Source organism: Scomber scombrus, chromosome 14 (assembly GCF_963691925.1).
Source record: "Scomber scombrus chromosome 14, fScoSco1.1, whole genome shotgun sequence".
Classification (NCBI taxonomy): Eukaryota; Metazoa; Chordata; class Actinopteri; order Scombriformes; family Scombridae; genus Scomber; species Scomber scombrus.
The window spans coordinates 23,400,590-23,423,913 of NC_084983.1; the positions used below are offsets into that span (position 1 = coordinate 23,400,590).

Sequence of the window (23,324 nt, forward strand, 5' to 3'; positions counted from 1 at the left end):
TGTTGATTCTATCTTTGTACACTTTCACCATTATGCTGCTACTTGTTTCCACTGTACTGCTGTGTCAATTTGAATGTATCCCAAGGGAAATCAATAAAGATGCATCTTATCTTATGTTATCTTACTGCAGTACATATAAAACCAAATTTAAAAAGTCTGTATGTGATGTGCAAATGTGTGTAACTTTGTATTTTGTATGTGTCTTGTGTGTTTTTTGCTATGTACTGTTTGTTATTGTGCTGTTGTTATAATACTGACCTGATGAAGGAACTGCAGATGAAAATTAGCTACAAAGTAACTCTGGTACAGGTATTTTTGAAAATCTTAGCAGTGTAAAATCTATGAATACATCATGTGAAAGAAACTTGATTGAGTGATTACAGCAGTCACAAAATCTTACTGTGCACATTTCATCCTATTCTTCACCAAACTTGATGCATACCATATTTGGGATGACCCTGAACAAAACTTATCAACACAACTATGTATAACTGTTTCTCTGGTTACCAGATCTTTGTAGGCATGGGCTTATAAACATAAACTACCATATCTTCTGAATGCATCATTCTATTACAACCAAATTTGGCAATGCTGATCAGCCATGGATGCTGAACAAGTCTGTAGCATGTGATACAATTTCACCTGTAGGTGGCGCGACAACATTTAAAAATTGCTGCTGGAACAACATCTCACAGCTGGCAGCAGCAGCTGGCAGCAATCACGGGCATTTTCTTCAGGAAATACACATTCTAGTTTTGTTCTAGTTTTGTTATCACATACTATCACACACATTACAACTTCACAATCTGGCAAGAAAAGGACCCTCACAGCCACAGCCTGGACTAAATTCACTAAATTCACTTTAAATTGTAAACTTAAATTGTAAAAAGTATATTCACTAAATTCACTTTAAATTGTATATTGCACTATATTTTTAGGTTTGTTTTTTTTAATTTTATTTCTGCACTTTATCACACAGCCTCATCCTCAGACCTTGTTGTTCTTATTTAGTATTTAGTATAGTATTTTGTATTTTGTATTTAATGTTTTAGTATATTGTTCTTTGATGTCTTTGTGTATTAAGCTGCTGGACCCTAAATTTCCCCAAGGGGATCAATACAGTTTACATCCATCCATCCATCCATCCATTGTATGTATTTATCTAAAAGATAGATTTTGTATGTGTAATTACTCATTTTTATTTTGTTTAGATTATAAGTGAAGATGATTGACCATTTTATGTTCTGACAGTGTGTAAATCTGACAGGCCTCCTCATGTTAAATAACCTCTTTCACTCAACTGATCCAGCCATTTTATAATACTCATATTACAAAACAAATAAGCCCAAATTACTTTAATCATATTAGTAATGGTTATAATAGGAATTTCCTTTACACATCTTGCTGATGAAGTAGGGCAGCAACTGACAAACATTTTGATAATTAGTCATTTAATCTGCCAAGTAAAATTGCTGAGTTGGACGACCATCAGCTCAATATATAATTCAGTTTACTATCATAACAGAATAAGAAAAAAAGCAAATCTACAGATCACATTGTCATGCTGAAACCCCTAAACTTTGTCCAGTGACTGACATATTAACTTATCTTTCAGCTGCATCATCATGTCCTCCTGGTCAATTAAACAAACTGTGGTAGCACAACACACACAATGACATATCTACTACATCCACAGGACACCTTTTAGTGACAGTATACTGTGCTGTCAGCAAGTCAGGCAATGGCCACTATGTTGACTAAAAACAATGAACGAGTCTCATCCAATTTACTTTTTTGTCAAGATTTATTTTTTGCTATTTTTTGGTGACCTGGCAACAATAGCAGCACCCAAGAAGGTGATTCATTTGACCAGTATTCACTGTTAAGTAGAAAAGAAACAATACAAGGCTACCAGAGAACAACCAACGGACCATTGCTTTTGAATGAGAAAAGCCAAACGATGAAAATACTGCATGACAGTAACTTGTAGTATCTAGTTTCAACATACAGTACAAGTAAACTCAACAAAAACACCTTCTTTCCTTTTAAACCAAATATTTCATTATCCAGCAGTTAAAATTATTGTATTGAAAAAAAAAACCGCACTATTTGTCATGTACAACTTGGAACAATTCATATTTGCTTACAAGTGCCACTGCATCTATACTTTATCCAGACATACTGCAATATTTTACATTTGTATCACTCCCATGTGAATGACTAGTTTTCTTCTGTTCGACCCCTTTGCTTACAAGTCTTCAAATCTGACATACATTCTTATCTTAAATATGCTCAGAAGATGCTGAATAAAACAATCTTTGACATAATGGTCATCAAAGCAACATGAAGAAAGCAGGTTCCATCCCACGCTCACAACTTTAATGTCATAAAGTAGTCCATTCAATATTATTATGCAATATCTTTGTATTCATCAAAGAAAATGAGAAATTACATGCCACTGAAGGCTGATTGATGTACGTAATAGTATTGATTAGGGATGCTGCTGTCTGTGTGTTCAAGACAGATGCTACCGTATGGTCATTAACAATCTCAGAAGAACGACAGAATTGGGGGGGGCGAGTAGCGTGACTAACAGAGGTGAAACTCGGGGAGTGGCCGCTGCAACAGTTAGTCAATGTCCATTTCAGGGAGCTTGTTCCCCGCTGTTTCCTTTTCCGTGCCTGCAGATGTGGTTTTGTCTGGTTTGGATGGCTGGTTCTCTGTTCCCTCCTGTCCATTGACTGGACCGTTCTCAGTCTTATCCTCCTTGGGGGGCTCTACCTTGGGCTTAGGTTTGGACACCACAGAGTTGCAAGCTGAATAAAGCTCCTGAACAGGAAAAAAGACAATACTGGTTAGAGGAAGACCATGTTTTTGTGACGGTGGTTTGGCCCCATTATCAGTGTTTAAGAGATTTGAATTGAGATGCATACATTTCTACAACCAATACTGTGAAGACTTTCTTGCCACGACTACAAACTTGTAAGAGGCCTTACTGTGTGTTCACACAGAATGCTAAGCAAATTTTAGGAGGCGATGCGACTGTATATAGGTCAATGGAAAGACATGAGTAGTGGACACAAATTCACCCAGGACAGCATGAATTGACTTAAAAATGTTTCAACTTGAGAGAAAAATCTGCACGTATCCCAGGGATTTATGGATGTGCCTCAAAAAAGTACATAAACAAGATAAACTGGAGAGAAATAACCACAAATAAAACAGAGTCTGCGAGTTGTGCATTCAGTCAGTAGCTGAGGTGAACAAATACATTCAGAAACAATCCACTAGTGTAGAGTGTTACAGTTTACAGTAAAATTTGGGCAATTTGGAGAGAATAAAACCAAACAGTCATTGGCTTAAATGCTGAACACACCATTAAGATATTGTTTTGTGGAAATGGCAGTTTTTGTATGATTAGCTGTGTGGTTTCAGTATTTTCATAGATTCATAGTCGTACACAAACTCACTTCCTGCACATCCTGTGGTGTAGAGTGCTCACAAATTGCATGTTTATGTCCTAACAATGTTGTAATTATTTTATTCCTGAACAAGTAGGTGCTTCTCATCATTACTCCACTCCTTCCTCAATTTCAATGTCAGCCATTATCCTACAAGAATCCAGACTAATCTCTGCAAAGGAGTGGTTTTGGTGTTCAGTATTTGTTGACTACAACAAGATGTGACATGTTTTGAATGAAAATGAAGAAAATGCCAACTGAACCCAAACTACAAGTCCTCCAGGACCTTTAAGGTTGTGTGTGTGTGTGTGTGTGTGTGTGTGTGTGTGTGTGTGTGTGTGTGTGTGTGTGTGTGTGTGTGTGTGTGTGTCTTGAATGCACCCGCTGTACCTTAGACTTAGCCAGGATCTCTCTAACTCTAACCACTGGCTCCAGAGTGAGGTCCTGGTTGTTCTGCTGGTTCATCTTAGTGTTCAGCCAGACCATGGCCTCGTTCACTTGTTTGTCCACCCGAGTCACCTCCAGCTCATCAAGGTGATCGTACTGCTCGTCCTGTCGGGAAAAGTGAATATTGACAGCTGTTTGGTGATTGTTCATCATTAATCTCACCTAAAATCCACTGTTCATAAAAAATATATTTAAAGCAATGCTCTTAGAGTCCCTGTGCCTATGAACACTGCTGCTCCATTATTTCTTCTAACTTGCTCACTGTACCTTTGCCTTATAAGCTTCAATGATCTTCATGTACAGCTGGATTTGTCTGCCAAGCTCCTCAAATGCTCTTGGCCTCTCCTCAGCTTCCATGAATCTCTCGAGAATCGGCTGACCAAGGTTCTGTAAAAGGAACAACATGAGACTAAGTCAGTAAGTGATCCAGCAAGACAAAAAATTGAAGGCACAAGACTCAACCAATTTACTTATAAAAGAGGATAATGTTATTTTCTTTTTCTTTTTTTAAATATTGAACAATAAATACAATCTTTCTTTGAGATTTCTAACACAGAATACAGCAGATAAAACATACTGCACACCAGTCATCTTAACCAGCATTTTTAAAGCCCTTACAAATATTAACGACAAGTATAAAACTTTTAGACATTTTATGCTGCTTGTAACTCTGAACACAGGCCACAAAACTGTAAAGAAAACTCTGTGAAGTCTTCATAAAATATCCAAGTTCCCTTTTGTTTGAGAATATCCGTTTCCCTTAATAACAAGTGTCCAATCTGCATGAATAGTTACCTTCAGTTCAGCTAGTTTGTCGATGTAAACTTGTTTCTGTTGGTCCTCTCCATCTTCATACAGCCAGGTCTCTGTGTCCTCCAGTTTTAATGATAACGTGTCACGATCCTATATGTATGAAAATTAAGATGAAGTCCACAATTCGTAATACATATTTAGAGGAAACATCAACAGTACAAAGCATGGAACATATGCAGTATGTACAGTTATGGTTTTAAGTAAAGTCTTATTTCTACTGAGAAGATGAGTGTCTGTTAACATGTGGTAAGTTGCGAGGACTATAGATCTATACTCACAGCTTCATTCACAAACTTCTCCAGGGAGCCGTGCAGTTTGTCCCTCATCTCGTACACATACTCTTCTACGTAGTTCTTTGCATCGTTCCTCTCCTTCTCCAGCTTGTCCTGCATCATCATTTTCCCCTGAAAGAAGAAGAGGAGGAAGAAGAGGAAGAATTGAAACCATGTTGAAATGTTCCAATCATGTTTGGCTATCTAAACATAAGCTTGAGAAGATTATGAGTAGGAAAGCTCAAAAGGACTAGACTTGTTTCTCAATTAATACTATCACATAATCTTGCCTTTACTTTAGGACCACTCTTAAACTTTGTCTAAGTAACTGTACCATAGAGTATTATTTCATTATCATGTCATCAGATGTTGTTACAACCATAGAAAATAAAGTAAAAGTCATTGCTTTTTGTTTTAAATAAAAACAGCAAAAGAAACTATCAAACCTCACCAGAACATGGCTTGAACAAATACTGTGTGTGCATGCTAGACATTCCTGGTGATTTTTAGAGCATTACCTCATTCTCCACAAACACATTTAGTACGTCACTGGACAGCTGCCAGTGCAAATTGTTCTCTATGGGCAGCTCCACTGTCTTCGTTTTCACTTTGGGCTTCTTCGCCTGAGGCGGCTGATCGTTCTTCTTCTCCTGCTTAGCATCCTCTGTCGTTGTCTGGAATAAAGAGGAAATGGACATTAGTTTAGTTTGTGCAAATACAGCTACTTTATATGGGACAATTAAAAAAAAAACAACTTACAACTATGACAAACCATATCAAATGTTTAACATGTGCTTTAGTTAAGTGGTGAATCTGAGGATACATCTCAAGCTGAATAATTGTTATTCTCAAAACTAAGCTTTGACAACAGAAAGTGAACAAATAAAAAATAGGACAGATGGGACCAGGAGTTATTATAAATGCTTATCTTAGTGATAGGAACCATATCCGTTAACCATTTAAGAAATATCTCCAAAATAACAGTCTTTCTTTAAGAGCCTGACTCAGAAAAAACAATTGCATTTTTGTCTTCTGCAGGCTAGACTACTGCAATTTCCTGTTTATGGGTCTTTCAATTAAACCAACTCACATATTGAGAACCGAACTGGACAAATTCTAATAAAACAATAAAACTCCAATAAATTAGACCAGAAAAATATGAAAAACCTCTGTTGGCTACTTGCTTACATTCAGAATACAATTTAAGATCCTCTTATTGGGATATAAAGCAATTAAGGGCTTGGCTCCACAGCACTTATCAGACATGCTTCTCATACTCTCAACAACAAACCCAGAAGATCTCTCAGGGCACAAAATGCCACTTTCGTCCATGTGCACAGAGAATGGAGCAGTTTTACTACTAATCTTACACTTGGTTTAATCCAACGTTGTTGTATTTTTTTTATTTTTTTATTTTTAAGCTAATTGAGTCTAGCATTTTCTTAAAGGATTTTACCTGGACCATAGTATCATTGTCCATATAAAAATGAACATTTGTGTATAAATTAATATTTCTATACGTTTGTATTAATGTGTGTACAGTATATTTTTGTTTTATATTTGAAACTTCAAACACCTTTTGTATCAAATGGTGCTAAAATGTGGTATGTGTGGGGTTTTTTTGGTTCCCTTTTGGGTGAATGTGCATGAAAATTATTAGTTACAATGTTTTTGTTTGGTTAGGTTTTTTTGTTAGAAATTACCCTTGAACACACTGAATTATAGTCTTTGAATAAAAGCGAATGAGTAACCGCACCAGTTGGCCAAAGGATGTTTCAAATCCATATACAGTATGTTTAAATACAGTAAATGTCTTCTGTAATGTGTGTGTGTGAACATGTAAAACAATAACATTCACCAAATGCCAACCCTCCAGTGTGAAACATAATGTTCCACATTGGAGGGTTGGAGTAGATTTTCTTGATGCACCGGGTACCTTGGTGCTGGGCGATATGGCTGAAAGTCATCATTATATCATTATAACAACTTCCATATCATGCCATAGCAATATTTATCACAATACAACAAACTGTTATAGTTTAGCATACACCATTTGGTACTATGATAAAACCTTTTGTTTTATTGCCTCTTCAAAGGCAGAGTTCTGACTGCCCTCTGTTTCTCAAAACCAAATTTAAAACAATTTAAAATTAAATCTAAATTTCTTATGCCAAAACAAGGCTGAAGCAGTATATTAAGTAATGCAGTAAACAGATCTGATTTTCTTGGATGTATTCTAATGGACACTTAGGATGCAACGTTACTGACACTTTGTCTACAATATCATAGAGTTTTGTTAAACTAGTATTTGTTGTTAGTGAAGTTGTTAGCTTTGTTCAGATGGAGACCATCTGCACTGAAAATTGTCAATAAAGTGCACACTATTGGTGTTCAGGCAGATGAGAAATGCACCATTCTGCTACCAGAAACATAAAACTCTACTATGGGACTGTGTGAGGATGTTAAAAAGACTAGCCACGCCTTGTTTTAACAGTGCAGACGGGTGTTTTTGAATGTGCTGACGTGTATAACAATCCTGTCAACCTCAGGGTAGGACTTATTATGTCTGTGACTTTATCAACGATATCGTACTGTAGCACCTGGAAAAAGAGTATGATTATCAAGTCACCAATAATGAGTGTTGATGGAGGAATCACCACCAGCTGATGGATGTTGTGTGAGAACGTAGCAGCTGTGCAGGTTACTGGTCTGGTAACCTATCTGATATGGCAGAGGTGAGATGGAGCCTGACGCTGAGTTTTCCATTGCTGGACATCAGCTGCTCCTAGACGGGTAGGTGATCAATAGGGACCAATAGGATCTTGGTGAACTGAGAAGTAAGGTTTGTCCAGCAAGTCCAGCAGAAACATGTTGCTATGAAGACAGAGCTGCAACTTGATTCATATTGTGTAGCACGTGGTGAAACTGACTAGAGACCAAAACTTGGGCTCTATCATAGGAGGGCAAAAAGCATACAGGTTCCCAGCCAGTGGAGAAAATTCATGTAAATTGAGGATGTCATATCAATTTACTAGCTGGATGTCATGGGTTGCAGGAGTATGAAAGGAGGGAAAGGAGAGTCTCCCCCTCTTTTTTTCAGTCATCAACTACAACCCAGGGCTGCTGATATGGCACTGAATGTGATGGAGCAGAGCTAAACGGGGCTTTAGGTTTAGCCCTGAGACAGATCCAGGGGTCCTCAGGAACAGTGACTGGAGCAGTAGAGTGGAACCTGCAGCGTCAGCAGGATAGGGAGCAGAGGCAGCCAGCTTTTCAGCACTGGTGGTGGTGGCTTGTGCACGGCTGAAGATGACAGTGTCCAAGTGCCTACCAGCCTCTTTTGTAGAGTGTGGAAATTCTCTGATCAGACTCAGTGATCTTTTCGCTGAGACAGACACAGCTTTTCCAGCCAGATGGTGATGTAAGTGGAGTCATGAGCGTATGCTCGGCTCATTTCTCTGATAACTTAAAATCCCATGAATAAAACCATTTTTCCAGTTTAAAAAGATATTACTTAAAAACAACCAAGATCTAAAAAGTGTATTAAAAGTAGTTAAAACTAGCTAAAAGTCAGTTTATGGGAGACCTTCTGGCAGACAAACACAATGACACATATGCAGACACCTGCATTCAGCACGAGCAAGAAAGGGGGCAGATCCCCTCCTCTACTTTGTCATGGTTATTTGTTAGCACTGGAGGTGAGTTGACAGAAACTTGTCTAGCACTTGGAGAAAGCAAATTCTGCTCCATACTTTATACTATTGAAAAAAAAAAAAATGAGAAAATGATATGATGATCATTATAGTTATTGCCTTATCGCCCAGCACAAGGTTACCTCCATCTCCTCAGCCTCTGATTTCTTGTCTCCGTTGTCTCCGGCCTGGAGTTTCTGATCCTCCTGATCCACCTGCATTTTGTTCTGACACGTCAACAAAACAAAAGGACATAGATACATACACATAAATTATATTAAGATAAGGGTTTATATCCAAACCCTGGGTTCGGAGTCAGAAACAAACATTGCTGAGAAATACCAAACACTAATTTGTAATTGCATTAATCGTATCACTAATTGTAAGAAGCTGTCACAGGATTCAACAGGTTTGTGCAATTTGTTTTGGTTGTCCATTACTGTTAGAGCCTTGTTGAAGATATGACGCCCTTCATTCAGAAGAGGCTGGTTGCTGCCTTCATCACCCCACAAACTACAAACAACAACTGAATTAAGACCTCTATGGCTCAGTCTCAAAGATACTCTTTAAACATCTCATAGTTAGTATTTGTTATTATTACGGAGTTACGGTGCCTGAAATCATTAATTCTCCATTCGTTCATGAAAGTGTCTGCCCCAACCTCGGGGCATTTTTGAGTCGACTAAGTTTATACTCCGCTGCTGAACACAAATGCTTTGGCTGTGCAGTGCATATAGTGACGAACAACTCAAAATAAAATGCCAAACGACTTATAAAGAGGCAACTTATGCAAGCCCTTGAAGCTGCAATTAGCCTGTTATGGCAAGACATCTAAATGCCAAAGTGATGACATGTCTGACTAACAGAGGCTAAGGTGTGGCCAGACAGGCGCACTGTGTGAAAGTGGTATGTGAGATGAAACACAAATCAAATGGCTCACAACAAGCCAAGACACACACACACACACACACACACACACACACACACACACACACACACACACACACACACACACACACACACACACACACACACACACACACACACACACACACACACACACACACACACACACACACACCTTACATCAGTGATAATACACACAGTACACACCTCTTCTTCCTTCACTGCCTGGTCTGTCTCCATTGGCTCCTCTCCCTCAGCTGTTTTCACCACCTCTACTAGCGAGGCGCTGGATACACTGAACACGCCGTGAACGTTGACCCGAACTTTGACCTTGACCTTAGCGCTCTCCCCTGATGCTTGGGGAACCACATTCTGGACCACGAACTGGCCTGTCAGGTGTGAGGAAAGGACAAAGGGTTAGAGGGTGAAAATATGTATGATTATATCAATGAGGAGGGATGCAACATGAAATATTTAAAATACTAAATACATTCGAGTGCCAAAGCTAAATCACAGGAACAATATACATTTCATGTTTTTGATTTTCCAGAAGACTCAAATATTTTGTAGTCACAATTAGCATGTTTTAGCAATCATCTGCGTAATATCAAACCTCTTGTGACTAGAAGCTGAATACTGTATACATACTTAACGGTAGGCATCATTCTAACAGCCAAACAATAAATCTAACACGGAGCGAGAGCACAGTTAAACATTAACTAGCACACTCTGGACTTTGAACTGCAGATTGAATTAATAAATACAAAAGATTCCCAAAACCATTTCAGTTATAAGTATTTATAATTCTTTCATTAAGATGCAGCCTTTTTTTTTTTTTCACCAAAACAAAGAAATTAGACATTTCCATATTTTATTGTCCACTTATTTCTTACAGAAGTTAAACTTGCAGTACCTATAGAGGCGCTGGGGTAGGGGAGCTCCTTGGGGTTATTGTAGTAGGCCTCAAGGGAGAAGGGCTCTTTCCGGTAGAAGGTCAACACTTTGGAGAAGGGAGCTGCATGGTTCTTTGGAAAGACCTCACAATCACTGTAAAAACACAGCAGGAGAAAGTCAAACAGACATCAAGGAGACAGGGCTGAAATCAGGGCGTTATATTTATGAGGAAGCTGTAATTAGTAGACTGCGTGTGGGGGGCTGGCTCACAGGTCCTGCAAAGCCTGCAGCAGATGACGCCAGAGCTTCTTTTTTTTTAAAGAGTGAAACTGGTAATAAAAAGGACTGAATATAGCCTTCTGTTTGTACACTGCAGCTTGCCAAACACACAAAACTGTTATTTTGCAACAGTTTATAAACAGCATTACGGCAAAGACAAGATAATAGGTTTACATGGTACACATTGAACATAGGTGTGGCAGAAAATCCTGCAGGTAACTTCTAACCTTGTCTCAATGGAGGTTTCATACAGGTTTTTATATAACTCATTTTAATATTGAGGGTTGTTTTGGTTATAAGACAATCAATGAGAACTACAGTACATTAAACTTACATGGTAATTGCAATCAAGGCATTGTAATACTATATATTGGCCTTTTATAATAACTCATGCTAAGTAGAAGTCCAAACCCCATGCTGATTGGAAGATAAAGCTCTAAATGTAAGGAGGTCCATCAATATCTGTATCTATAGGCGGCATACTGGTTTAGCAGAACCTTCTAAAGCCCAATGTTCAAATCAACAGGAGTGGGGCAAAAAACTTCCTATTCTCTCTCTGTGAGATCTAAACATTAAAATGTCCTAGCTGTACCTCTGTCCTTCCTCTGCAGCAGAATTCCATTTTAGGGAGATGGAGTAGGGAACAACATCTGTGATGGAGAACTCTCGGACTTTGAATGCCGGTGATAAGATAGCACACTGAAGAGAGGAGGAGAAAAATACAAAACCAAGTTACCAACAAGTAACACATGCACACATGCATACATAAACAATATATAATACTTTACATGGGTATTTGACACTAAGGAAACAGGACTTGGTTTAGTTGCTATAAATGGAATTGATTTGTTGATGTATGTAGCAACAATTAAAACACTGCCTCAACAACAAATAAGTGTCACTACATTAAGTATCACGTGTTTCATCTTTGTCTCGTTCTCTGATCTCCACTGCCAGTGTGGGATACTTCTGTGTGAGTCAGTATTAGGACAGGTACGTATTGTGATCATGACAGGTGAGCTGTACCTGCAGAGCACAGCCTCTGGCCACAGCCTCGTCTGCGTTCAGAGTGGTGCTCAGCTCTTTGCCGAACACTTTGCCAATTCGCTCCTTGACAGAGGGGATTCTGGAGGCTCCACCGACAATCTCCACTGCATAGATATCTTCTTTTTTCATCTCTGGACAAAGGAAGCAGGAGACAAGGATGATACACAACAGGCTTGTTAAGTTTGACAGAGTCACAGATTCACTTTGCAATAGCCTCTGAACAAAAACAATTTGTTCAATTTGTCAATTTTTTGTTAATTCTTTGACATATGACTACATGACTAAATGGAAAAGAGCAAGCAGAGATAGATAGGAAGTATTAAAGGAATACAGGAATAGGCCAGCTGCTACTGTCCTGAGGGAAGGGGCTGTTTCAGGAAAGCACCGTGACTGAGCCTAGCGTGTTTGTGTGTTTGTGTGTGTGTGTGTGTGTGTGTGTGTGTGTATGAACGTGCTGACGGGGATAGTCCAGCTGCTACTAAAGTCACATGTACTCACTAGCTTGTTCCATGACGCTGCGCAGGGGACCCTCCACTTTGGCCAGCAGCCCCGCACACATCTCCTCAAACTGACCTCTGGGGACACATGGTAATTGATTATTAATAGAAAGACTCTGTCACACATACACAGTCAGGAAAAAGCCACATGTGCAGAGACATTATGGGTGTGCGACAGTTTGATGGATGCTGGGTGCTTCAAAATTAATTTGAATAATTATTTGCTCCCAACTACAGCAGTGTTTTTTTTAATCATTTTTAACATAGTTCAAAGGAAAAAAATGACTCTAAATGATCCACATTATCAATAAAATCAGCTGACAGGTAGTTGAAGAAAACACACATACACAGATCTATTTTTTTCTAACTATCCCAAAATGAATGTAAACTGTTCCAAAATCAAAATGTTGCTTCTTTACTCTGTAAAACAAGAGAGAGCTTGCCTGGTGCTCTAAAATCCCTAAATGCGCCTGTTGATGTATGTGTATATTCTTTAACGATTTACTTTAAAGATGAGAGATGCTGCTTTCAGAAAGTATAAACATTTCCATGGTCATATTTATGTGGTCCATTATGTATGCTGCTGCCTGCTCCTGATAATCCATGTGGTCTGGAAAGATTGTAGCAATCTCCAACAATCTCTCTTGTATAATAGTAGAAATAACTCTTATTAATGTCTGTATATTTCTAAGTGTTCCCCGTTGTTAGTTTGCTTACTTGTGAGTCAGTAATAATTTGTGCCTGATGAAACATGAAGCAGTGTGCTGTGGAGCAGCAGCACACCACAGCTCTGCAGCTCCTATGTTAACTTGTTTAACTCTACACTGATCTGTGATTTAACCACAGCGCCCACAGATCTAACTGCAATCCATTCATCACTACTGTCCACGCACAAACCATGTTTAGTAATGTTTATGGCTTAGATTATAACGAATAAAGACCACAGTAATATATTGAAATTGTCTAAATGTATGCTTGAATAAATGTAGCTAATATACTCACACACAGCCAGGCTAGCGCTGTGTTTTGTTTAACCAGCACAACATATTTGCGATGCCAGCGAGCCATTTGTGACTCAGGGGATAGATGGACCGGTACCAGGTCTCATGCTGTGTAGCCAGCCAGTGATTGTAACTATAGTAACAGCATGACAAGACGCATTCTGTTGAAGTCAGCGGTTAAGTTTGTCATTCACTAAGCAATAGTTTCAAATAAGTGAATAAATGAAAAGTTATATATAAAATCTCTTTCGTCCCAGGAGGATATCTGTTCATCCCAAACACATTTTCCTGAAGGGACGTCGTTTACTTGAGCTCAGGGTGCAGAGGAAAGACAGGTGAAGTTAAGTAACATTACTCCAAATGTTCTGTAATATTGTAATTAATAATATCTCACCTGTTGAGTTTGCCAGAAACATCAATGTCGTTCATGAAGCACTCGATGTTGAGAGGCAGGTCGGAGGAGTTAGCGCTCATCAGCTTCTTGAGCTTCTCACACTCTTGGTAGAGCCGCACCAGAGCCCGCGGCTTGGTCTTGACGTCCAGCTTGTATTTCTTCCCAAACTCCTCACAGAAGTGGTTGACCAGGATGTCGTCAAAGTCCTTCCCGCCGAGCTCTGCATCATACGCTGAAGCCAGGATCTGAAAGTGTAAGAAGATAAGAATAGTCTTTATTGTCATTGTACATGAATTAATTGGGGTTAATATTTGAATTGATGGCAATTTATCAGTAAAATATTTTATAATCACTGCACATCTGGGTGTATAGGACAGCTGCATCTCAGTTGAATGGATAACAAATGCACATTTTGCTCATTATCTATTTAATACATACTGAATGTTTCTGTTGAACAGTCTTCATCAGCTATATTAGGCATCAAAGCATAGTGTGTAATCAGGTGAAGGTATTAACAATGTTTTTTTACTTGAATAAATTTACTGCAATTGAGCACCAAAGAATGTGTTATTCTCATAGGTTTCTTCCTTCTTTACACTTCAGCAGAATTACCATGAATAAATAATCTAAAAAAATATTGCTAGGTGTTACCGTTTACTATTCTGTTTATCTATAACAACATGAGAAATAAATATTACTTGTTTTTTCTGGCAAAACTGACAAGAACCTATTCTGTGTCATCATCCCTGCTGTAAAACCTTTCCATCCTTTTTCAAAATGAGCACAAATTATTCATTACTCACCTTGAGCTTCCCCTTGTTAAAAGCACAAACTGACACCTGGTAACCGGAGTGACCCAGGTCCACAAACACCACTATCCTGGGCTTCTCTTCTGGAGCTGGCAGGTCCTGCTTGTAGATACCATATGCCAGAGTCACTGCAACAACCAAGCATAGTTTTGGTGTTAGTTTGGGCTCGATACATGCTGAGTAGTACACTGTATCAGTGTACGAGTCAGCATGATGTGTTTCAACTATAGTATGTTGAACTAATGCATGTCTGAAAGGCAGAAAAGTGTCAATACTACACTGAAAATACATGAGAATAAAAATGCAGGCCTAATTTATGACTGATGGGAAAGTTACAAAAACAAAAACATAAATTTGAATTTCAGCATGTATATGAAAATATGCTGTAACACCACTGTAACATGTTGGCAGCTATAGCTCAAACATTTACTCAGCAATAAATTACAGGCCAAATTTTGCCCTATATCAGGCTTAATCTTTTCTTTGCTTTCAGAGGTGACTGCTCAAGGAGAGATAAGTAACATATCACACACACAAAATAGCATCAACAGTATATGTTACTCTATAGCACAGTATTAAACTGTCTACTGTGGCCAAAAAGAGCAATAATGGATTCAGATACTTCTTGTCCTGTGTGGAGTATACTGTGTTTCTGTGTACCTGCAGTGGTCTCATTCATTAACCGTAGACAGTTGAGGCCTGCGATCTGAGCTGCGTCCATGACAGACCTCCTGTCTGCGTCAGTGAAATAGCTCGGCACCTGCGAGGGGCAAATCAATACAGTGTTCACACAAAACACTAATGAGTCTCAAAGAGTGAAGACTAATATAATAATGTTGACAGCCTCAAAGGGACAGATCTGACTGGAACCACCAGTCATAGAAACATTTATACACATGGTATTACCTTAAGACATTTATTACATGCCAAAGATGTTCAAAAAGCTAAAACATATCCTTAATAATTTCTTTTAAGGGTCCCTTTGAAAGCTAATGATGCATGAATTGCCTGCCTCACAAGACGTCTGGATAACGTTATTATCTTAGTTACTCACGGGGCCAAAACAAAACATCTCCTTGTGGAAAACGTTGAGCACTAAATTTAGCAATTGGCCACAGTAATATTAACACGATAGCCATCTCCAGGGGTGATGTAAACTGTAGATTTAAGACTCGTGAAATTAAAGTAACAGCCTATCTGTCTGAGATCTCTAACATTACATAACAGAGAGGCTATCGAATTCATGTACTGAAGAAGCAGCAGGAAACGCACACATCCCACTCTTCACCAACAAGGTGCAAGAGAGAAATTAACCTTTCAGACAAGACATCTGGTAAAGTGCTCAGAGCTCAAAATGTCATATGAACAGGTGGTAATACATTTATACTCCTTGGTAGTGCCTTTAATTTGGCATGGGTTTTTTTTTTACCCTAACTGTATGAAAATGTGAGAGGATGACATAAATAGCTGCCACTCAAAACAGCAGCATGTAAATGCAATGTTCCTGCTTCATTTGACTCAGTTCTTTTGATGCTTTGTCAGCGCAATGTCCTATCTTTAAATAAGATCTATTCAAGGACCTAACAAGAATATTAACACATCCCTGTTTAAAAAGGCAATTATTTAAGATATGTTGCCCCAAGAAACGTCCAGCTGGACCCGAATAGGCAGACAGATTTTCACAGGACAAAAAGAGCACTGACAAATCTATTTAAGATGTTTTATAGATTTTCAGACACCCTGCTGAACCTGTGAATCTGTCGTCTGGTCGTCTGCAGAAATGCTTACCGAGATGACACAGTCCACGACTGGTTTCTTCAGCGCACTTTCAGCAGTCTCCTTCAGTTTGTTCAGCAGCATGCCGGCGACCTGCTCGATGCTGAACACTTTCTCCTCTTCCATGTACATCACCTAGAGTTAGGGGACAATTCAGAAGACAACTTGAGACATGTGCTCATCATAGCTTGCAGCATTAGGAATGTGTAATAATGTAATAATGCATGGATCAATGTGAACATCAGCAAAACATCATCACTGATCAAGATACAATTATATGCAGTCAGGTGACGCAAATACAAGAATATGAAGGATGGAAGTTGACTTCATGTAGCTTAAGGTAAAGTCACTTTCAAATGTCATTACCATCCTAAATACAGCATTGTAACCTGAATGCTGAAAAGAGACAGCATGATGTCCTCTTTTATTTGTCATTTCTTCTGCTCTCAACTGTCCTGATGACCCACGGTAATTATCACCCCAGGGACACAAAAACAGCCAGGCTATTTGCCTGCAGTATGTAAGCCAGGTATTGTACTTCCAAGAACTCTTTGTAGGTTTTTGGTCTTGTATTTGCAATCTGTTATTTAATGTTTTATATTTAGGTATTCGACGGTAGCACCAAAGTCTTTGAAAAGAATAACGTTATAAAAAACAACAAAATGGCAAGAAAATGTTTTTTTTAAAAGCACTCTGTAGAAGCAGCAGATAAAGTAAAAGATCTATAATTCAGAGGTAAGAGAAGCATGTGAGCCACTTTTAGGAGCTCAGTAGGTGAGAGTGGGGGAAGCAATACAGTCAGGAATGAGCTGTTGTGTTTTTCTATGCTTTTCCTTTATTAAATATCTTATGACTGTCCCTTTTTGTTTCTGATTATTCAAGAAAAAAAGTATTAAGGTATATTAAGTGTGAAAACATTGACATTCTGGAAAGGCACTTAGCTCCACATATTTCATGTGATCGCTTCACTTCTTTCTCTCTCACAGTTTACGGTTATCAATTTAATCTCCAATAAAGCAGAGGCACTGTAATATTCTTCCATCTTACTTTTATGCCGGTGGATCCAGAGGGCATCTGTGCCAGGTCGTACACCAGTTTAGATTTTGCTGACTGGACATAGGGATCTGAGAAAGCCCTGCCATGGAATCGCTTGAAGCCCTGCACAGTGTTCTTACAGTTGGTCACCACCTGGAAATGATGAAGGAGGCAACAGAGAAGACAATTAAGATACAAAGCCAGGCATTAACCTTTCCATTTTTTTGCATTTAATTAAAATGAACCATCATAAGAGTGGCAGGGTGATTGAGCAGACTTCACCTGGCTCTTTGCAGCAGCTCCTATAGCTCGATTTCGTGGGCCAAATGATACAAATGACCTGAGAAGACACAAACACCAAATGTTAAGCAAAAAAACTGGAGGTTATTACATGGTGTCATCTCTACATGATACGACAAGACATGACATTTCAGAGCCCAACCCACATTAAACTGGACAGACCATTTTCCATGTTGGCAGTAGCAACATCAGCAGTTTGTTTTGGTAACCATGAAAATAACATTGTGTGTGCAAAATGGGGTTCAGCTTTCCTCAGATATTTGCTTACAGACAGTAGCAAATGTAAAAGAACAGATAGCAGCATTCCCAATTAAACACATGCAGGCTTGTTATGTATTCATCCCTCACAGCTCACAGTATTGTATGATGAACACTGCCTGAAGCGGTGTGGTCAGCCGACTTGTATCACAGTGGATTGTGGTCTAAACATGACTGTCATCGTCATCTCTATCAAACAAAGATGTCAGATCTAGAGTCGTTGTCAACACACAAGCTGCTGGGGTCTCAAAGAGGGGTCAACACTGAATTACTATTTAACAAAGTGTCAGGCTAGTTTTAGAGCGACGCTTCCAAATGACTGGTTCACTCATTGTTTAATTGACCATAATTTCTGATAAACATTACATTTTAAAAATATTCCCATCACAAGATACCAGAAGAGAAAAGTATGTATTGAATTGTGCTCAAACCAAATATTATACAAAGCAACAAACTGTTTTTAGTGCTGCCAAAATGGGCATTTCTCCATACACTCCCCCATCCCACCCCACTATTGTAAGGGTGCCATCATAGAAGAATTTCCTTAAAGTTACATTTCTTCTTCTTGGTAATTATATGCAAACAATATAGGTTATTATTCATTATTATTATTTATATAGAGAGTTTCAGTTTGGCTTGAAGACATTGAAAGAGGCAAATGACCCTGACCCCATGATGATCTGATTTTAAGAGTTAAAATATGTTACTTTTCTATCCATTGACTATTCCATTAAATCAACTGATTGATTAGGTAGTGACTAATTTATTGTAAACTCAACAAAAACTTGCTCAGTTTAGATGAGTTTAATTTATAGTCACAGGGTTTTTAAAAATATTTTAACCTCAGAGGCTTAAAATGTTGGTTTGAATTTAAAACATTTCCCTCACCAGGTATAAAGTTCATAATTTAACATAAATTATATTGTGTCTAAAATGTCAGCAGCTATATTCTGTCATTCTTAACCCTTCATGGTATATGTAGACAGGACACGTAACACAGAGTAAATGTCAAAAGTCCATTTGACATTCATAGAGATCATTTTTCATCAGATATCACCTGTAGTCACTGTGCCTACAAAGTGTGCCGCTACCAGCCAAATGAGCAGAATTTAGTACAATATAAACAACCCAAACCCTGATAACGGCATAAGTGACACACCTAACAAATTATTTAATAACAGATTTAATCAAAAACAGTATTATCCTAGACAGAGCCCTTTAACTCTTCAAGTTACGGCAAATATTGCTAGAATATTCCAACAAGCGATTGGCTGCTGTCGTCATCGTAGAGCGCAAGGCAAGGCGCACTGTCTGTCACACGGGGCACACCGGTTGGTCGGAGCTTACGTCTTCAAGGGATTGATAACATTAGAACGACGGGGAAGCACCGCCCGCTCGTCTTCGCCGGGTAACTAAAGCCCGTCTTCAAAACTGTAACGGCAAGAAAAGACTAGAGGCTTAGCTAACTAGCTAGCTTGCTGGCTGGCTGGCTCGCTGTGGGCTCCATTTGAGTTGTAAATATATATGTTAGATGTTTAAAACGTTCGCTATAAAAACACTTAACAGAAACCTATCACTAATTTTACTTATTATGAAAGATGATCATTAAAAACAACACGATAGGGAAAACTAGTTTAGCTAACGGTAGCTTCACGTGCATTGACTTACCGCTGAAGCCGGTGTTGTGTCGAAATGTGTTACTCCCTCGAAAAATGGTTCCCCTCCTTTTTAAAATTGCGTTTCTCATAGCAACACACCCCGTGTTTGGAGTTAGGTTATGGTTACGGTTAGCTGGTTTGGAGGTTAAGTTAAACTTGGGTGCAGATTAAGCACCTCAGAGGACGATTGGTTGGGGTTATGGGGAAGGGGGGACACATATCCACAGGGGAACAGACTTCGACGTAACACCGGTGAGACAACAACAGCTAACGTTAAGAGATAGAAAAAAATAAATCACTCTCGCCCTTTATATAAGCCAATTACATTACATTATACATGTGTGGTTTTAGTTACTTACGGTGTGCATCTGTCGCTGTACTCATTAGCGACGGTCTCAATCCCCCCGGCTCGGGCTACAGCTACATAGCAGCTTTGAAAGCCCAAGTCAAATCCCACCACTGACATCTTCAGCGATACGTATAGCTGTCACGTTATGTACAATAAGATTTAGAAAAAATAAAACCTGCGTATAGCTACAGCTTAAAAAAAAGATGATGTAAAAGTCCTGTGAAGTTGTTGCGTCGCACTGTGTTAAGTAGGGCTACTTCTACTCATAATCCACACTGCTGGTAACCGGTGTCTCTTGATCTGCGCTGGCAGGCTGCAGCAGTAACAAGGTGGTCACTCACTTCACGCCGTCTCACTGGGAAGATATCGCGAGAGTTGATAGTTCCAGCTATATCTGGACCTTTCTATAACCACGTGGGTTGTTTTCCAATAATCAAGATTTTTCTTTATTTAGAGGAGGGGGGTGTGTATAGATTCCTGGCAATTTTGAGTATATTTCTAGGGGCATAATATTTACTGTGAAAGTAAATAGCATATGGAACAAATTAATTGATTTGGTGATGCCTTGGATTAATGATAGGTAGGGGAATTTTTATTTTTTTTTAGATTTTATTTATTCTTTATTCTTTGTTGAACAGAATATATTATGGTAGCCCATTTCCACTTATGTGATCATTATCATGAGAAACTTTTTCAAACTAATGACTCAGTAACTGGAAAATGGACTATAAATAGTCTACAACACAACATACAAACATGCCACAGGATTTTTTTTAAAGCAGTTAAACAGCAAACAAAATTACTTTTTGTTATTATTTAAAGCCATAACAGATTAAATATTATAACTTTCAGTTCAGTGAGTATTTGTTTACTTAGGCTATATCTGGGACAATTTTTTTCTTCTAATTATTAACAATTTTATCTTATGTTGTCTTATTTGTCTCATTACAATACAAAGATTAGAATGTGTTTTGTGGATGGCAGTAAAATGCTGTTTCGTTAAAAAATGTGAGACAGAAATGTGAATAGATGAAGCTCTGTGAAAAAATTAAATATGGGTGGGTGTAGTGACAGTTGAATGGTGGGAGGATGCACTGCGTTGGTGACACAGATAACCAAATGCTCAACCTCAGCAACGGTTTCCACTACGTCTGAACATACCAAATAAATCCAAGAGATGAGAATAATATTTGTAGTCCTAATACCAGTATTGTAGTTTACTGGTATCATTTAATAACATAAGCCTCTTGTTTCTTTCAGGAAGATCCACTTTGTGTAATGTAAAGTAAATTAATATAAGCAAGCATATTTGAATGTAGAGCAACTGACACCTGTCAAAATTTGACGTTTCCAGAATTACTTATAGGTTTTGTATTATTTGCATTGTAATGACATCAAATGAACAACATACAGTAGGGAATAACTGTCTCAAAAGTGTCCAATTAACATGACGATCGTCTGTGAGGAAAATGGCTGCCATAAAACCTCTGAGGTATCTGCCAAACTGAATGTGATCAATATGTGGATCAAATATTAAATTCCAGCAGATCTGATGGATGCTGCTGCTGCTTTCTCAATCACTATTAAACCTTGCAGTATGTTTTTGAGCAGGGCTGTGAATTTGCCCCACTACAGTCAGCACCAACACAGTGTATGCTAAAAAAGTGCCCTGTTAATAACCTGCCAAATGGCTTGACATTATAGGCTTTCAATTTTACAGATCAATATGGATTTTTGGGTACTTGATATACACTGAGCTCGCAATATTGCTGTATTAGATTGTTTCTATTTATATATTACTCAAATTATGAATATGTTTGGAAAGATAAACACCTGTTTAATATAATGCAATTCAGTGCAATAGCATCATAAAATATACAGCCAGAAAAAAAGGGCTATATAGATTTGAGTGAGTAGTGTCAACAAGAACTGAACAAGCAAGAAAGTATTTCTGCTACTGCGTTGCATTATATTGTACAGATGTTTCTATTTTTGTGATAAATCAGTGCGTTTGGCTGAATCACGCACGGTTTGACTGTGTCAAAAACCTCTTAGTGTGATTGGTCTGCTCCCACCACACAATTAAAATGTCTAAAACAAATTAAATTGAGTTTGAGTTTTGAGTGTCTGTCTTATTTGCACGGGTTAAAATCAAGCCTACTCTGTTTACACATTTCTTTATTCTAATAGGCCTTAAATAGGCCATAATATTTATGTTTTGTCTCACTTGCTTTGGAAATGTACTTTTCTTTAGAGCCAAAGCAGTGACAATGAGATGATAAGATTGCAGGTACATGGTCAAAAAATGAACAAGTATGTAACATCTTATTAAAAGCTTGATTGTTTTTTTAATGGCTGTGTTTTATTATTCAATGCCAGTACAATGTTTTTCAGTACAAGTGTTTCAATGCCAACGTTTTTTTTTTCCAGTGCCAAAACTTAAAGGCCCTGTTCTGGCACCATAATAAAACCCCTTTGAATTGGATTGAATTAAATTGAGAGAAGAATCAGACTGAGAGCCTCAAGAACAAGAACAGTTTCTTTCCTGAGGAAATAGCCACCTTTAACATGAATAGTATATCTTTTTCTAATTCATATTATACTGTGTCTTTGTCTGCCCTGCATTTTGTTGATGTATAGATTTTATAGTTTTTTAATGGTTAACATATATTTATCCTGTTAACACACACACACATAGTTTATTTATCCTTAAAATCTATATTTATGTCTACATTGGTATCCATACTTTTATTTATTTTCTGCTTTTTTATCATGTCAATATATGCTCACCGGCCTCTTCATTAGGTACACCTGTGCAATCTAATTCAATCCAATACAACAGCTATTCCATAAATTTTAATTTTTTCAAGTTTATTAATTTTCTGTTTTTGTTAACATTGTCAAAAAAGTGATCATTCCACTTTATGTTTATTATTGAGGTTGCAGTGGGTGTAGGTGGTGGTGTATTAGGGTGCATTATATTGAAAAGTGTTCCCAATATTATATAATAATAATAGTGTATAATATATAGTGGACAAAATATTAGGAACACCATTCAATATAATGCACCCTAGTACACCACCACCACCCACTATGACCTCAATAATAAACATAAAGCAGAATTATGACTTTTTTTGACAATGTTAACAAACACTGAAAATGTATAAACTTAATAAATGTAGAATTTATAGCAGAGCTGCACACACACACACACACACACACACACACACACACACACACACACACACACACACACACACACACACACACACACACACACACACACACACGCACACACACACACACACACACATTTTTTATCATGTCGATATACAAACACATACCCATTGTACTGTATTACTGCCCCCTTTCTTACACTGTAATGTTTGTGTTTATATTTATTGTTTAATGTTCATGTGTATTGCTTTTTCTGTTG

General features: G+C 38.1%; 1 protein-coding gene across 1 annotated transcript; it reads right to left on the reverse strand.

The window, feature by feature from the left end:
- Positions 1-1,340: 1,340 nt before the first annotated feature.
- On the reverse strand, positions 1,341-20,171 carry hspa4a (heat shock protein 4a). The gene is made up of 19 exons (XM_062432682.1): positions 19,899-20,171; positions 17,606-17,663; positions 17,336-17,476; positions 16,301-16,423; positions 15,173-15,272; positions 14,507-14,640; positions 13,704-13,948; positions 12,310-12,386; positions 11,791-11,942; positions 11,357-11,463; positions 10,505-10,638; positions 9,799-9,980; positions 8,829-8,912; positions 5,512-5,667; positions 5,000-5,125; positions 4,704-4,811; positions 4,176-4,295; positions 3,852-4,013; positions 1,341-2,829 (listed from the first exon to the last, which is right to left on the reverse strand). Exons 1-19 carry the CDS (start codon positions 20,003-20,005, stop codon positions 2,629-2,631), a joined length of 2,517 nt encoding a protein of 838 aa, XP_062288666.1. The 5' UTR covers positions 20,006-20,171; the 3' UTR covers positions 1,341-2,628.
- Positions 20,172-23,324: the final 3,153 nt, after the last annotated feature.

Bases quoted from the DNA above. Each gene is read 5' to 3' on its own strand.
- hspa4a (XM_062432682.1), bottom strand. From the start codon at position 20,005: ATGTCAGTGGTGGGATTTGACTTGGGCTTTCAAAGCTGCTATGTAGCT. The intron at 16,424-17,335 runs GTAAGATGGAAG...CCCTAACTCTAG, and splicing joins CTGGATCCACCGGCATAAAA to GTGATGTACATGGAAGAGGA. The intron at 4,812-4,999 runs GTGAGTATAGAT...TCATACATATAG, and splicing joins AGAAGTTTGTGAATGAAGCT to GATCGTGACACGTTATCATT.